Raw genomic sequence first — 18,449 nt, 5'->3', positions numbered from 1 at the left:
CTGACCTGGGACATTCTTATACCAAGGGTTTGGCATCTGTATCATCAGTACTGAAGCCAGCCTCCACAGGATCTTATCTATCTTCCACTTATATACCAACAGTACCACAGCAGCTGAGATTCTCAAAGGACCTCCTTGTCTCAAATGAGCTGGAATCACGATTACTTACCAGTACTGGACAACTACTTGAATCAAGATTTGCTGGGTCACCGACTCTGCATCTTTCATTTATACCACCTTACTCAGGACTTCCTATATCCAGGATGAGCAGTTGCCATCCCCTTTGGATTATGCTGAGGACGACTCTTCTGACTCTCAGATTTCTGTACAGAGTTCTCCTGTTTATTATGTTTGACATCATTGTACTACCCACACTGACATGGACAGAGGAGAGAAGACTTCAACCCCAATAAACCTGGTAAGATCAATAGTGGATGCCTCCTCCTATGTCCTATGAGCCCCCCAGTGGCCTAATTGGGACTCCTTGTGTCATGTATCATCACCAGTTCATGAGATCTTCTAGTCACTCTAGTAGGGAGCATAATCAAGCACATTCACTCCAGCCTCCACTCCCTCTATCTCAAACAGAAGAGTTGAACAGGGCCGCCTTTGACCTGGGCAATTGGAGCGAAAGCACAGGGCAACGAGCTAAAGGGGTCATGGTTTGAAACCTCCCACGTGACCTGACCTGCCAATTGAGAGCCAGTTGGGCTTACAGAGGCAGCCAGCCAACCAAGGAAGAGACAGGCAGCACTGGAGAGGGTGGACCCAAACTGCACCTTGACTCGGCACTCAGCTAGATAACTCCTTCGGTGGAAGCAGCGGGTGGCACATTTCCACAGTTGAACAAAATAATGGGGGGAGGTATCAGACAATAATTTAATGACAGCAGATATTGAGATTAGAAAGTTAAAGCTTTATAATCTTTAAAAACACAATATCATATGTCAAAATATACAAAATAAATATCCTTAAATCAAACTAATGTCTCAAGCAGCATTTTTCTTACTTTGTCTAATCGACAAAATTCAGTTATCAATGGAAATATTTTCTCATCAGTTTCAGCGTGTACAATGAAATCTACATTTACAATAAAAATCTAATCCTTCCAAGCCTAGCTATTACAGATTAAAAAAAAATCTGTTTTTTAAAAGCGCTAAGTGCAATTGAAAAGTGACAGAAAGATGGTACAGAATGGTCACAGCTACCAATGTGTTTCAACCCTGGTGCACTGTAAAATAGTTCAATCTCCAGGCCCATTTAGCCTCTATTGAAACTGCTGGCTAGGGTTCCATTTGTGATGACAATTTCTGTAATGTAGACTTTTGTCTATGATGTCAACCAAAACAACACTTCATATCACACACAGCATTTGAGTGCCTTAGGGGCTGACCATATACTGAGCAGGGATGGCCAAAATGCGGCTCATGAGCTACATGCGGCTCTTTTACAGTTAAAATGTAGTTCATGGAGCCCCCCATTCTCCCTCATTCTCCACCTACCAGATTCGGGGGAGGATCTTGGGGCTTCTGCCCTGTGGCAGGTTGGTGGGGCTAGGGACTTCTGCCCCAGAGGGAGGGGGATTTCAGGGCATCAGCCCTATGGGGCTAACCTGCCAGGGCTCAGGGCTTCAGCAGGAGAGGGACAGAAGTCCTGAACCCTGGCAGGCGCGTCCCGTCTCTCACACTTCTGAAGATTTTCGTTTGCAACTCAGAGGGTCAGTAAGTTTGGCCATCCCTGTACTGTAGTATTTAGTGCCTTGTGTTAAAATGCAGTGACTATTGCAGCCTGATCAAGTTAGAGCAGGTCTTAGTCCGCTTTCAACATAGTGCAGGGGTTCCAGCATGCACAGAGCTGCAGCCGGAGCGAGCAAAAGTGAGCGATATATGTGCATGCATGTACACACACATGTCCCTAACTTCACTCTGTGAAATCTGGGTACCCTCCAGAATCTAGCCCAGAGTATATCCATTCATTTCTGCAGTAATAGTCTGAGCACTGTACAAAATTATATTTTAACTTGCTTAACAGAAATTAAGATCTTGATGACTTATAGATTCATAGATACTAAGGTCAGAAGGGACCATTCTGATCATCTAGTCTGACCTCCTGCACAACGCAGGCCACAGAATCTCACCCACACACTCCTATGAAAAACTTCACCTATGTATGAGCTATTGAAGTCCTCAAATCGTCCTCAAAGACTTCAAGGAGCAGAGAATCTTCCCTCAAGTGACCCGTGCCCCATGCTACAGAGGAAGGCGAAAAACCTCCAGGGCCTTCCAATCTGCCCTTGAGGAAAATTCCTTCCCGACCCCAAATATGGTGATCAGCTAAATCCTGAGCATATGGGCAAGATTCACCAGCCAGATACTACAGAAAATTCTTTCCTGGGTAACTCAGATCCCACCCATCTAATATCCCATCTCAGGGGATTAGGCCTATTTACTCTGAATATTTAAAGATCAATTAATTACCAAAATCACATTATCCCATCATACCATCTCCTCCATAAACTTATCGAGTAGAATCTTAAAGCCAGATAGATCTTTTGCCCCCACTCCTTCCCTTGGAAGGCTATTCCAAAACTTCACTCCTCTGATGGTTAGAAACCTTTGTCCAATTTCAAGTCTAAACTTCCTGGTGGCCAGTTTATACCCATTTGATCTTGTGTCCACATTGGTACAGAGCTGAAATAATTGCTCTCCCTCTCCGATATTTATCCCTCTGATATATTTATAGAGAGCAATCATATCTCCCCTCAACCTTCTTTTAGTTAGGCTAAACAAGCCAAGCTCCTTGAGTCGAGTCTCCTTTCATAAGACAAGTTTTCCATTCTTCGGATCATACTAGTAGCCCTTCTCTGTACCTGTTGCAGTTTGAATTCATCCTTTTTAAACATGGGAGACCAGAACTGCACACAGTATTCTAGGTGAGGTCTCACCAGTGCCTTGTATAATGGTACTAAAACCTTCTTATTCCTACTGGAAATACCTCTCCTGATGCATCCAAAAACCGCACTAGCTTTTTCACAGCCATATCATATTGGCAGCTCATAGTCATCCTATGATCAACCAATACTCCAAGGTCCTTCTCCTCCTCCGTTACTTTTAATTGCTGCGTCCCCAGCTTATAACTAAGATTCTTGTTATTAATCCCTAAATGCATAACCTAACACTTCTCATTATTAAATTTCATCCTATTACTATTACTCCAGTTTACATGGTCATCCAGATCCTCCTGTATAATATCCCGATCCTTCTCTAAATTGGCAATACCTCCCAGCTTTGTATCATCTGCAAACTTTATTAGCACACTCCCACTTTTTGTGCTGAGGTCAGTAATAAATAGATTAAATAAGATTGGTCCCAAAACAGATCCCTGAGGAAATCCACTAGTAATCTCCCTCCAGCCTGACAGTTTGCCTTTCAGTAGGACCCATTGTAGTCTCCCCTTTAACCAATTCCTTATCCACCTTTCGATGTTCATATTGATCCCCATCTTTTCCTTTATTTAACTAATAATTCCCCACGTGGCACGGTATCAAACGCCTTACTGAAATCTAGGTAAATTAGATCCACTGCATTTACTTTGTCTAAAAAATCTGTTACTTTCTCAAAAAAGGAGATCAGATTGGTTTGGCACGATCTACCTTTTCTAAAACCATGTTGTATTTTATCCTATTTACCATTGACTTCAATGTCCTTAACTATTTTCTCCTTCAAAATTTTTTCCAAGACCTTGCTTACTACAGATGTCAAACTAACAGGCCTGTAGTTACCCGGATCACTTTTTTTTCCTTTCTTAAAAATAGGAACTATATTAGCAATTCTCCAATCATATGGTAGAACTCCTGAATTTACAGATTCATTAAAAATTGTTGCTAATGGGCTTGCAATTTCAGGTGCCAATTCCTTTAATATTTTTGGATGAAGATTATCTGGGAGCCCCAATTTAGTCCCATTAAGCTGTTCGAGTTTCGCTTCTACCTCAGATATGGTAATATCTACCTCCATATCCTCATTCCCATTTGTCATGCTACCATTATCCCTAAGATCCTCTTTAGCCTTATTAAAGACTGAGGCAAAGTATTTGTTTAGATATTGGGCCATGCCTAGATTATTCTTAACCTCCACTCCATCCTCAGTGTTTCGCAGCCCCACTTCTTCTTTCTTAGTCTTCTTATTTATATGGCTATAGAACCTTTTACTATTGGTTTTAATTCCCTTTGCAAGTTCCAACTCTCCTTGACTTTTAGCCTGTCTCACTTTATCCCTACATGTTCTGACCTCAATAAGGTAGCTTTCCTTGCTGATCCCTCCCATTTTCCACTCCCTGTATGCTTTCTGCTTCTTCTTTATCCCCTCTCTAAGATGCTTGCTCATCCAGCTTGGTCTACAACTCCTTCTTATGAATTTTTTCCCCTTTCTTGGGATACATGCTTTCAATAGCTTCTGCAGCTTTGATTTAAAGTAATCCCAGGCCTCCTCTACCTTTAGATCCGTAAGTTCTTCAGTCCAATCCACTTCCCTAACCAATTTCCTTAATTTTTGAAAGACAGCCCTTTTGAAATCAAAAACTCTAGTTGCAGATTTATTTTTGTTAATCCTTCCATTCAGTTTGAACTGAATTAGCTCATGATCACTTGAGCCAAGATTATCCCCTACAACCATTTCTTCTATGAGACCCTCACTACTCACCAAGACCAAATCTAAAATGGCATCCCCTCTAGTCAGTTCAGCAACTACTTGATGAAGGAATCCATCAGCTATTGCATCTAGGAAAATCTGAGTCCTATTATTATTTACTAGCACTGGTCCTCCAGTCTGTATCTGGGAAGTTAAAGTCTCACATGATCATGCAGTTTCCATTAGTATTTACCTTATTAAAAACATTAAAAAGGGCTCTATCCATATCCACATCAGATCCCAGCCGTCTATAACACACCCCAAGCACTATCCCAGGGCACGCTCTAGTAGCTTTCTTCCTCAATGTGATTTTTACCCAGACAGACTCTGTCTTATCTGTTCCATCAATTCTTATTTCTTTACAGTCTACCTCATCATTGATATACCATGCTGCTCCACCACCTTTGCCTTTATTTCTGTCTTTCCTAAACAGCACATACCCTTCAATACCCGTACACCAGTCATGACTACTATTCCACCATATTTCTGTTATCCCTATAATATCTGGTTTCACTTCCTGCACCAGTAGCTCTAGTTCCTCCACTTTGTTACCTAGGCTTCTCGCATTGGTGTACAAACATCTTAATTTTTGCTGTTTGGCCTCGCTCACATTTTGTACCTTATTAGGCACAGTCATTCTACAGCCAGTATAACCTATTAGACTGATATCCACACTGCCCTTCCTCCTTATATACATTCTCCTACCCACGGCTGTATCCTTTCTTACTTCGTCTTCTTCCCTCTCAATGCTAAAATCCGGCGTGGAGATTACCTGGACATCACCCAACCATCTCCCCTAAATTCCTAGTTTAAAGCTCTCTTAATCTGTTGTGCCAGCCTCCATCCTAGAAGTCTATTTCCTTCCCTACTCAGATGAAGTCCATCCCGAGAGAACTGTCCTCTGTCCATGAATGCCTCCCAGTGGCCATACATCCCAAAGCCCTCCTTATAGCACCACTGCCTAAGCCATCTGTTGATAGTCATAATCTTGTCACACCTTTGTTGCCCTTCTCTAAGAACAGGCAGAATACCACTAAAGGTCACCTGAGCCTTGATTTCCTTAAGCGTCTTCCCCAGCCTAGCATAGTCTCCCTTAATACTTTCCAGTGAGAATCTATCCGTATCATTTTTTTTTCATAGATACTAAGGTCAGAAGGGACCATTCTGATCATCTAATCCGACCTTCTGCACAGCGCAGGCCACAGAATCTCACCCACCCACTCCTATGAAAAACCTCACCCATGTCTGAGCTATTGAAGTCCTTAAATCATGGTTTAAAGACTTCAAGGAGCAGCGAAGCCTCCCTCAAGTCAACCATGCCCCATGCTACAGAGGAAGGTGAAAAACCTCCAGGGCCTCTCCAATCTGCCCTGGAGGAAAATTCCTTCCCGACCCCAAATATGGCAATCAGCTAAACCCTGAGCATATGGGCAAGATTCACCATCCAGATACTACAGAAAATTCTTTCCTGGGTAACTCAGATCCCATCCATCTAATATCCCATCAGGGGATTTGGCCTATTTACCCTGAATATTTAAAGATCAATTACTTACCAAAATCCCATTATCCCATCATACCATCTCCTCCATAATCTTATCAAGTAGAATCTTAAAACCAGATAGATCTTTTGCCCCCACTGCTTCCCTTGGAAGGCTATTCCAAAACTTCACTCCTCTGATGGTTAAAAACCTTTGTCTGATTTCAAGTCTAAACTTCCTGGTGGCCAGTTTATACCCATTTGTTCTTGTGTCCACATTGGTGCTGAGCTGAAATAATTCCTCTCCCTCTCCTGTATTTATCCCTCTGATATATTTATAGAGAGCAATCATATCTCCCCTCAACCTTCTTTTAGTTAGGCTAAACAAGCCAAGCTCCTTGAGTCTCCTTTCATAAGACAAGTTTTCCGTTCCTCGGATCATCCTAGTAGCCCTTCTCTGTACCTGCTCCACTTTGAATTCATCCTTTTTAAACATGGGAGACCAGAACTGCACACAGTATTCTAGCTGAGGTCTCACCAGTGCCTTGTATATTGGTAATAAAACCTCCTTATCCCTACTGGAAATGCCTCTCCTGATGCATCCCAAAACCGCATTAGCTTTTTTCACAGCCATATCACATTGGCAGCTCATAGTCATCCTATGATCAACCAATACTCCAAGGTCCTTCTCCTCTTCCGTTACTTCTAATTGATGCGTCCCCAACTTATAACTAAAATTCTTGTTATTAATCCCTAAATGCATAACCTTACACTTCTCACTATTAAATTTCATCCTATTACTATTACTCTAGTTTACAAGGTCATCCAGATCCTCCTGTATAATATCCCGATCCTTCTCCGAATTGGCAATACCTCCCAGCTTTGTGTCATCTGCAAACTTTATTAGCACACTCCCACTTTTTGTGCCAAGGTCAGTAATAAAAAGATTAAATAAGATCGGTCCCAAAACCGATCCCTGAGGAACTCCACTGGTAACCTCCCTCCAACCTGACAGTTCACCTTTCAGTAGGACCCGTTGCAGTCTCCCCTTTAACCAATTCCTTATTCACCTTTTGATGTTCATATTGATCCCGATCTTCTCCAATTTAACTAATAATTCCCCATGTGGCACGGTATGAAATGCCTTACTGAAATCTTGGTAAATTAGATCCACTGCATTTCCTTTATCTAAAAAATCCATTACTTTTTCAAAAAAGGAGATTAGGTTGGTTTGGCACGATGTACCTTTTCTAAAACCATGTTGTGTTTTGTCCCATTTACCATTGACTTCAATGTCCTTAACTATTTTCTCCTTCAAAATTTTTTCCAGGACCTTGCATACTACAGATGTCAAACTAACTGGCCTGTAGTTACCCGGATCACTTTTTTTTCCTTTCTTAAAAATAGGAACTATATTAGCAACTCTCCAATCATTCGGTACTACTCCTGAGTTTACAGATTCATTAAAAATTCTTGCTAATGGGCTTGCAATTTCAGGTGCCAATTCCTTTAATATTTTTGGATGAAGATTATCTGGGCCCCCCGATTTAGTCCCATTAAGCTCTTTCAGTTTCGCTTCTACCTCAGATATGGTAATATCTACCTCTATATCCTCATTCCCATTTGTCATGCTACCATTATCCCTAAGATCCTCTTTAGCCTTATTAAAGACTGAGGCAAAGTATTTGTTTAGATATTGGGCCATGCCTAGATTATCTTTAACCTCCACTCCATCCTCAGTGTTAAGCGGCCCCACTTCTTCTTTCTTAGTTTTCTTCTTATTTATATGGCTATAGAACCTTTTACTATTGGTTTTAATTTCCTTTGCAAGGTCCAACTCTACTCGACTTTTAGCCTGTCTCACTTTATCCCTACATGTTCTGACCTCAATTAGGCAGCTTTCCTTGCTGATCCCTCCCATCTTCCACTCCCTGTGTGCTTTCTGCTTCTTCTTAATCACCTCTCTAAGATGCTTGCTCATCCAGCTTGGTCTACAACTCCTTCCTATGAATTTTTTCCCCTTTCTTGGGATACAGGCTTCCGATAGCTTCTGCAGCTTTGATTTAAAGTAACCCCAGGCCTCCTCTACCTTTAGATCCATAAATTCTTCAGTCCAATCCACTTCCCAAACTAATTTCCTTAATTTTTGAAAGTCAGCCTTTTTGAAATCAAAAACCTTAGTTGCCGATTTTTGTTAATCCTTCCATTTAGTTTGAACTGAATTAGTTCATGATCACTTGAGCCAAGATTGTCCCCTAAAACCATTTCTTCTATGAGGTCCTCGCTACTCACAAAAATTAAATCTAAAATGGCATCCCCTCTAGTCGGTTCAGCAACTACTTGATGAAGGAATCCATCAGCTATCGCATCTAGGAAAATCTGAACCCTATTATTATTACTAGCGCTGGTCCTCCAGTCTATATCTGGGAAGTTAAAGTCTCCCATGATCACGCAGTTTCCATTAGTATTTACTTTATTCAAGACATTAAAAAGGGCTCTATCCATATCCAAATTAGATCCCGGAGGTCTATAGCACACCCCAAGCACTATCGTAGGAGAGGCTTTACTAGTTTTCTTCCCCAATGTAATTTTTGCCCAGACGGACTCCGTCTTATCCATTGCATCGCTTCTTATTTCTTTACATTCTACCTCATCATTGATATACAATGCTACTCCACCACCTTTACCTTTGTTTCTGTCTTTCCTAAACAGCACATACCCTTCAATACCTGTAGTCCAGTCATGACTACTTTTCCACCATGTTTCTGTTATCCCTATAATATCTGGTTTCACTTCCTGCACCAGTAGCTCTAGTTCCTCCATTTTATTACCTAGGTTCCTCGCATTGGTGTACAAACAGCTTAATTTTTGCTGTTTGGCCTCGCTCACATTTTGTACCCTATTAGGCACAGTCATTCTACAGCCAGTATAACCTATTAGACTAGTATCCACACCGCCCTCGCTCCTTATATACATTCTCCTACCCACGGCTGTATCCTTTCTTACTTCGTCTTCTTCCCTCTCAATGCTAAAATCTGGCGTGGAGATTTCCTGAACATCTCCCATCCATCTCCCCCTAATCCCAAAGCCCTCCTTATAGCACCACTGCCTAAGCCATCTGTTGACAGTCATCATTTGTTCCCACATGAAGGATAATTAGGGGATTCTTTCCCGCTCCCTTTAGGATTCTTTTCAACCTCAGGTCTACATCCCGTATCTTAGCACCTGGAAGACAGCACACCCTTCTATTCTCTGGATCAGCTCTGGTAACAGGTCTGTCTGTTCTTCTCAATAAAGAGTCCCTGATCACATAGACCTGCCTTTTCCTGGTGGCGGTGCTATTCTCCAGTCTCTCCCCTGTTCCCTCTGGCTACAATTTCTTTCCATTCCTATTCTCCCTTACAATCCTCTTCAACCCATCCTGTATCCTCCTGGGGCTCATATTTGTATGTATGTGTAGTCTCCATTGACTCTTCCTCTTTTCCTATAGGACTGGCCTCTCTTCTCTTCTTCCTTACCCTTCCACCTTCAGCAACTACCTGCTGAGCCCCTTCTTCATTTTCCAACTTTGCAAACCTGTTCCTAAGCTCTATTTCTCCTTCACTAGCCTGTCTTTTCCTCTGCCTGGTTCTTTGAGTCACATGCTTGCACTGACCACTTTCTTCACCCAGTCTCCCCTCCAAATTCCCCAGCCCTGCTTCCATCTGTGAGTCTGAGCTTTTCCCTTCAGATATCTCATGTCTTTGCTCCCTCATCTGCTCAAACCCCTTCCTAAACTCAACCAGACTTCCACCTGATCTCCAAACCTCGGATCTTTTCCTCCATCAGCTCTATCAGACGGCATTTCATGCAGAAAAACCTCTTACCAGGTCCCCCCTCCAGGATCATGTACATACCACAGCTTCCACATCCAGTCATCCTTATTGTGTCTTCCACTACAGAAGTCACTCCCACAGCTGCCTCCGTATCCGTCATAGCCTTCCCACCTACCTCCTGTTCATCTGGGGAACACAAACAACACCAAAAGCAAACCCCAAACAAGCACCACAATACAAACTCTCACTCAAACTCCCCTGTTTACAGCTCTGTTTGCTGGCTCTTGTGCCTCTGCAGCTGTCTGTGCCGCTGCTTGCTGGCTGGCTGGCTACCTTTAGGACCCTAGTCAGAGAAGCCCTGCCCCAATCAGGGCTCAGCTTCTCTCCCAGCACAAAGCCCCTATAAGCCTCTACACATACAAATACTACAAATACAAAACCAATACAAATACCTTCACCTCCAACAGAACTCCCACTCAAACTCCTCTGTTGCTAGCTCCTTACTTGATCTTTAAAAACAGAAAATCTGTCACAAATACAGTAATTAGAAACGATTTAGCAGAGGTTCAAACCTAGTATTTAATTGAGTACTAGGAAAGAGAACGTATACTGCTACTTTATTTCCAAGTACTTATTTCACTGCTAAATACCAGCTTTGCAACAGACCAAAAATCAAGCTGCATGAAGAAATGTACTACCAGTGAAGTGATTAAACATGAATCTCCCAGGATAAAATAATACCATAACTAAAATGAAAGTCATGCTCAGAGGACCCTCTTTAGAAGATTTTCTTGTGGGAAAGCTGGAAACTTATATCAGGTTTTACAGTTTATATATTTCAAATAAAACTTTGGTAGGTAAACATTTCTGTGAAATCAAAAGATCATTCAAAATAGTGGTTTAAAGCACCCAATACAGAATTTGAATGTTCCACTTGAGGTTTTTAGTTACCTGCCAAATGTACTAATATTTCCTCTCATACAAATATTTATCATTAAATAAAGGCAAATCAGAAAAAAACAGTTTATCCATGTGTAGATGTGACAGCTATAAAGGATTGTTTTTGATTAGATCTTTATACATAGTGTTAGACTCTTTATAGTATTAAATCCAAACATTCAAAATTCATGAGTCAGACCCCAAAAATCATGGGATCACCTTAAAATTATGACTTAAAATACATATTTTGGATATTTAATTCACCTCTAGGTTTTTGAGCCTGCAAGGTGCCTTCTGGTCACATTTGCAAGCTTTTCTCCATGACAATGAAGGTTAGAAACTTTTTTTTTAAAAATGAGAGCTTGGATTTTCAAGTAAGCACTTGTCTCCAGGAGCTGGAGTTTTAAGTAAAGCATGCATTTGTACATCTCATTGTGAGCAACAATATATTATTTGACTACTTTCAATAAAAGGTTAAAGTAATTTTGTTCTAATTGAGAAAATAGTCCTTTATGATAAGGCCAAACTAATATTCTGTGGGCTAGACAAAGATAATGTATAATTAGAAAGTGACTAAATGACTCAAAGTTTTCAAAATATGCCTTTACCACCTTAGTGACAAACTGTTGTATTATTTTACAGCAATCCCACTACCTCCAAAAGGTAAACTGGACATCCCGGTATTGTTTGTGCTGACACAATGAAATTGTATGAAGCTGTGGTGATGTTCATGTAGTGAAGGAGAATGGTGAAAAACTGGCCCTATGATGATCCTGCTGAATTAACAAAGAACTGAAAAGGTAATTATGGTGATAGGAAAAATCACTGTTGAACATATTCAGCCAATGGTCAACTTTTTCCCTCTGACATATGCATACAACTCCTATTGCTTTCAGATGAAATTGCATGTGTATTTTTTAAGGGCAGAAATTTGTCCAGTCTGTGAGATGTTTCTATGTAAGTGTTTAAACATCCAAACAAAGAACTGCAATGGTAGCTAGCACTCCGACAGCTTGAATACCTGCCTTTCATTTTTTTAAATTTGGAAACTCAAGAGAATTCCTTGCCACTGCTTGTAGGTATATTAGATAAATGAACAACAGTTGGATTCTTCTGTTATTCTTTGAACTAATTTGAATTAGTTCCATATTCGAACTAATAATAAATCAGTAAATATCCTTTTGGTATATTTGTGTAAGCGATTATCAGAGATATATTTGGCTTTATTCTGATTCCATTTTTGTTGATTTTCCACTAATATAACTACCAAATTCAATGAACTTGCTCCATATTTGTACTGACATAAGTGAGAGCAGATCAGACCAAGTGTTCTCATATCCTGAATACACAGCTCAATTCTCAATTCTCTTATGTGATAAATTCACATCTTTGTAAAGTGAGTGTAAAACACTACCATTCTGATTTGGTTCCATTTTCCATCCACTTTGCAGTTGTTGTGCACAGCTGTTAATGATTGCATAAGATGCAAGGGAATGGAAAATAATCAGGCACATTGAGAACTTTGGAGTCCAGGATAATTTAAGTAGAAAAGGGAGTGAGCCCCATGAAAGAACTCAAGAAATATGACCACAAACCAAAATAACAAAAACATATCTGAAAGGATTATTTCCATGTTTTTCCCGCTTTAGACTAAATAAGGCTTTCATAAAAAGAAAAGGAGTACTTGTGGCACCTTAGAGACTTACTCCTTTTCTTTTTGTGAATACAGACTAACACGGCTGCTACTCTGAAACCTGTCATTATGTAAGGCTTTCATAGTGTCTCAAGTTGGGCACCCAAAGTTCCTAGTCTTGGCCACAGTTTTAAGTTAGCATCAATAACAGCCGTTTCTCAGCTATTCTAAATTAATTACATATTTTACTTGAATTTCCAAACAGCATCACCATGTCAGAGAATGAGGAAATCCATGGAATATGCTGGATTTACCCAATTCATGGAATCCCTGAAGCACAACAGTATAAATCAGCACCAGGTATGTAATAGCTGAAAAGCCATAAACATAAGAACTGTAATAAAATCAAAACAGTTGCTTGCCTTTTGACATCTAACACTTGGAACTTGCATCATACAGAAGGTTGACACAGGTAGATTTCAGCTTGTATGTGCAGAATATCTTTGCAAATATGTGAGGAGAGCAGAATATTGAATCAGCATCTACTGAGTAAATCTGACAGAAGAATTTTGCTACTTATCCTAAAGCAAACTCTGAAGGAAGACTGCAAATCACTTAACTTTTCCATAACGCTCCTGGGAAAACTAATTTGCGCTAAATGATATAGACTAATATTTATGGGATTTTTGTTTTAGCTCACTTTGGAAATAAATAGGGCATCATTTGCTACTAAATTAAATACATCTATTTCTTAATCACATTATAATTTCAGAATTGGTTTACTTTAAATTCTGTTAAATAACATGGACATTGTGAACTGGTTTAGACACTAATAGCCTTCATAAAAGCACTGCCTGTGAGTAGATAAAGGCACTTGAAAATTTTCTGCTCAATTTTATACTGAATCTCCCTTTGGCAAATAACAACAACCTATATAAGTATGGGAAGATAATGAGAGATGTCTTGAGGATTAAAATGATTGAATTTAATAGGAATAGATATTATTTGTACTGTCATTGTTCTAATTTTTTAAAGGTCCTGTGTGATATTGGCCAATGTGATATTAATTAGAGCTTTCATCTCATTAATTTCCTTTTTATTCATTAAAGGAGGGAAGCAGAATATTATCAAATATTCCACTTGTGCCCAGTATGACACCATTATAACTTTTCTCATTAGCATGAAAACTGTGTACAAAAGGTGAATGCTTTTGTTCTTATTTTAAATCTTTAGTGTACTATGAAACCAGCAATTATTGAGATAAATTTCTTTAGGCCATTGTTTTCACTAGGTATGGTAACTATACATTAAAAATGTTAGCATTAATAAATTGCTTACGTGACATACTACTGTATATAATTGGAAGCTGTCACATCTTAAATTTTAAATTTCTAAAAGCTCTTATGAAACTCAGAATATTTATAACCTGTTCTGTTGCCATGTAAATTATGTACAATACATATTTGTAGTTCACACCAACATCTTTTCATTTATTCTGAATATCAATAGCATTTAATGACAATTTAGTAACAATTATTTATATACTGTGAGTTCTCTTTCCATTGCACAATCCAGAGTTATAAATGGACTGTAATTTATCCTTCTAAATATAGGCCCCAATTCAGCTAAGCACTTAAGCATTTTACCTATGTACTTACGTCCCATTATAGATGTGCTGTTGACCAATTGTAGGATCATGGCCCATAGCAAGTAATCTTCTAAAATTTATTTTTTTCATTAAATTGTTATCCTAAATATAAGGATTATATTGTTTTTTCTTTGGAAATAGTATTATTTAAATTGCCTACAAACTACAGGCTGTGATGTCAAAACTTCAAACTGTTGCTCTAGTTGATTAGATAGTGCCTCATCCTTATTTGCATCACAATAGAGTTCTGTAAAATGTTTGACTTAGTACCACACAACATGATTATAAAAAGTTGCTTTGTATAAAATTAATGTAATACGTATTATATTAAAAAGTAGCTAATAGATAGATCTCCAATGGTAACTGTAAACGGGGAATCATTATCCAAAGGCAGTGTCCAGAGACTGAGTCCAGGGGACAGGCTGTGGATAAACCCAACAGGATTATGCACTGGGATCTCTGAATTTTTAGTTGGACTTTTGTAATCCTGGAAGGGGATTGAATTTAAGTGTTCCCTGGCCAGAGGGGTAATTCACCAAGAAAAGATCGTGGTAGAACCAGATCAACTGACTAGAGGGCGCACTAGAGTAAAAGATCCCCTGAAACTCCCTGACCTGACACCAGGAGGCACGAAAGCAGTGATTAAACCATATACAGGGACTGTATCCTGGAAAGCAGTGACTCTGAAAAGGATTTAGAGTTCTGGTAAATAACCAACTGATCAGAAGTTTCTAGTGCAATGCTGTGGCAAAAAGGACTGGTGTGATTCTTGAATATGTAAACAGGGAAATACGAAGTAGGAATAGGGAAGTGATATTACCGGTGTCTACAGTATTGATGAAACCATTATGGCAACACTGTCCGATTCTGATATCCAGACTTGAAAAAGTACTGTATGTTGAAAAATTGGAAAGTGGTCAGAAAGGAGTTACAAGAATGATATAAGTTCTGGAAATCCTGCCTTTTCGTGAGAAATGTGGGAATCTAAGTCTATTTAGCTTATCAAAGAGAAGGTTAAGAGGTGACTTGATCATGCTTTATAGGCACCTTTGTGGAAAGAATATAGTAGAGGGATTTTTAATCTCTCAAACACAGGAATAACAAGATCCAATGGCTGGAAGCTGAAGCTAGGTAAATTCAGGCTAGAAATAAGGTCTACATTTTAAACAGTGAAGGTAATTAGCCATTGAAATAACTTATCAAGGGATGTGGTGGATTCTCCATCACTGGAAGACTTTAAATCCAGTTTGGATGTCTTTCTAAAAGATACGTTGTAGCCCAAACAGAAGTTATGGTCTTGGTGCAGGCAGTACTAGGTAAAATTCTATGGACTGTATTATGCTGGAAGTTAAACTAGATGATCATAAAAAGAAAAGGAGTACTTGTGGCACCTTAGAGATTAACAAATTTATTAGAGCATAAGCTTTCGTGAGCTACAGCTCACTTAAAGCTTATGCTCTAATAAATTTGTTAGTCTCTAAGGTGCCACAAGTACTCCTTTTCTTTTTGCGAATACAGACTAACACGGCTGCTACTCTGAAAATAGATGATCATAATTGTTCCTTCTAACCTAAAAATCTGTGACTATATAAGTCACTGCTAATCATCTGTGTGGATAAAAAAAATCTTTAGCTTTTTCATAATCATAGAATAAATAATTCTTTTGATATTCACTTGGGCATAATTTTGAAGGAAAGAACATTGATATTTTAAAACTGAGAAACAGATAATCAGCTCTTTGTCCAAGTCTGTGTGGATTTTGAGACATCTGGAAATTTCTGAATCATTTTCTCTGGGAACATAATACTGCCCTTCAATTTCTAGATCTAATTTACTAATCTTTCATGGTGTTGAAAGAATTATAATCAAGAAGGTTTTACAGACTATAATACACTGGATAAAACACCCTTGTATTGAAAATTGAAATATTTTTCAGGGGAGGATTATAATAATTTACAGAATTCAAGAAAGTCATATTGAATATTAAAATTCCTTTGCTTCAGATATTTAAGGGAAACTAAAGTTTCAAAATTTTAAATCTGAGTATGTTTCTTTAAAACTGTTTTAAGTGTTCTCTGAAACTTCAACTCTGAGCAACAGCATTATGTCTTAAATTAAGATATAAAAAAATTTCATTTTCAGTTTCCACAACTATTAACTTTCTTTTGAATTTCTTTTTTTCTTCAGCACCTATTTTTACTTCCAATTAAAATACTTTAAATGATACTATACTGTTTTATTTTCAAATGAATTTAAATTAAATTTCTAAATTTCATAATTGCAAAGAAATTGCAGAGATTTCTTTTCAAGTGTTATTTGAGAAGCAGCTGTGGAAATTAATTACTTAGTCCAGAATGTTTTTTCAATAAACTAAATAAACATCTTACCATGTGTTTTTATCAGACAGAATATGAAGGGAACAGTGAGACTGGGTCCTCTTCACAGTCTCAGTCCCAATTGGGGTAATTGAATACCTGGTATTAACATCTTTCTAAAGATATCCCACCCTTATATTTTTAGTTATTTTGTTAAAATAAAAAAAACTAATTTTTCAGGAAAGTAACATTTTACAAAAATCGATCCCTTCTTTCCTGTAGCTGTTGTATGCTGTCAAGCCAGAAACAGAGTGGAGGAGCGAGTGGAAGTTCTGTTAACTGGTGTGGTTTCTGGAACAACTGCTATGCCAGTAGAAAGAAATGTTGCAATCACTACTAAAAATCCATCCAGTGTCCAGGATGAAGTTCAGGTGACTGCCGGTAAGAAAGCACAGTACAGCAGATACTTCATTTATAGTGCACTCTGCAAATAATACACTATCTAGAGCCTGGTTCTGTCTTTGAAAAGAGATGGGGACTTGCTTCCAAAAGCAAGAAAATCCCTACTACATACTGGACCTAACAAATATCCCAATAGGCATATAACAGTACGTATATGTCTGGGGGTGCGTATCGGTGGACTTGTAAACCAGGCGGAGATGTTTATTCTTTTTGCACCAATCACCAATCTCAGATCTGAGGCTGGCTTCCCATTTACTATCCAGTGAATAATTACCTAACTTAGGCTTTGTTTGTATTCATGAGCATGTGCAGTACAGCATTAACTGATTAAAAAGGTGTGGCTCGCATAAACCCTGAGATGAGTAGTAAGTGCGTATATGCTGGATATGGAGGGAGACATCTCTGTGTGGGTTGTCCTGTTTATATGCCACATTCCCTACCACTGGGCTTGTTACCTGCAATAATGTGAGCTGAGTAGGGGCAATAAAGTTTAACAAAAGATGACTGCTGCTCACTTGTTTCATCAGCCCAGGATATGATATAAATTAATTTCCTCTGGGATCTTTTCATACTCCTCTCATAGCAACCATTTCAGAGAGAGAAGGGATGGGGAGGATGTTGTAAGTACCTGGAGAGAGAGAGAGAGAGAGCACGTCTCCACAGGCTACAGTACTTGTTTTCTGCACCTAGTAAGACCCTGCGCCAGAGCAAATTTCCCTTATACTTAACAATATTTCCTAAATCCTTAAGCTCTGTGTGAATAGCCTGACGAACAGGGTCAAATCCAACCTCTCCGCAAGTGGATGCAATTTCAACTGAAATCAATGGGAGTTGTGCTTGCTTGTGCCAGGGCTGAATTTGACCCACTGCGTTGATGTTCAGCTCTTCAAATATCACCTTTAGCAATTCCCAAATTGTAGTCACAGTGGATGAAATTGTGTGTTTTTACCCAATTATTTATCTTTTTTACAATAGTAATATATCACTTACACATCAGACAGAAATTCTGCTTTTAGATAAAGTCGCACTACTCCCACGAAAGTTAGAGTGAGAGTGTGGGATCAGAATCTGATCTTAAGGAGCTGAATTTTCTATGGGAGCTCAATCTGACTTCTCAGTTTGCACCGGCAGTGTTATATTTGCAATCAGTTGAAGATACAAATGTTAGAATTTAGACATCTCCCCAACGTTACAGATGTAAAAGCATGTAGCACCACAAATCAGGGGGTGTTATCTTTGAATCCACAAATGAGTGTGCCCTGAATAGTGCATCTAGACTTGATTGTGGATACAAAATTATAGAAGCCTTTTATGAAAAATTCATCCTAAAAATGTTCTATGAGTAAGTAATCAAGGTCTGCTCAGGAGAGGAATGGGGTTGAAAAGTGGCTTTAATCTACCTTTACACTGGGAGGAGGGACAACCCAACCACTGCCCCCCCCACCCCACACATACAAAACTTTGCCCTCCAC

At 39.1% G+C, this 18,449-nt stretch overlaps 1 protein-coding gene across 1 annotated transcript in view; it reads left to right on the top strand.

Moving 5' to 3' along the window:
* The window catches only part of CFAP47 (cilia and flagella associated protein 47), a 638,800-nt gene extending 625,888 nt beyond the window's left edge, over nt 1–12,912 (top strand). The window contains exons 58-59 of the mRNA XM_043505538.1: nt 11,562–11,719; nt 12,818–12,912. Coding sequence (XP_043361473.1) covers nt 11,562–11,623 — 62 coding nt within the window. The 3' untranslated portion in view covers nt 11,624–11,719; nt 12,818–12,912. The remainder of the gene's footprint in view (nt 1–11,561; nt 11,720–12,817) is intronic.
* Nucleotides 12,913–18,449: the final 5,537 nt, after the last annotated feature.

Source organism: Dermochelys coriacea, chromosome 1, assembly GCF_009764565.3.
Source record: "Dermochelys coriacea isolate rDerCor1 chromosome 1, rDerCor1.pri.v4, whole genome shotgun sequence".
Lineage (NCBI taxonomy): Eukaryota > Metazoa > Chordata > Testudines > Dermochelyidae > Dermochelys > Dermochelys coriacea.
The sequence above is the reverse complement of the archived record's forward strand: the minus strand, read 5'-3'. Positions and strand labels throughout refer to the sequence as shown.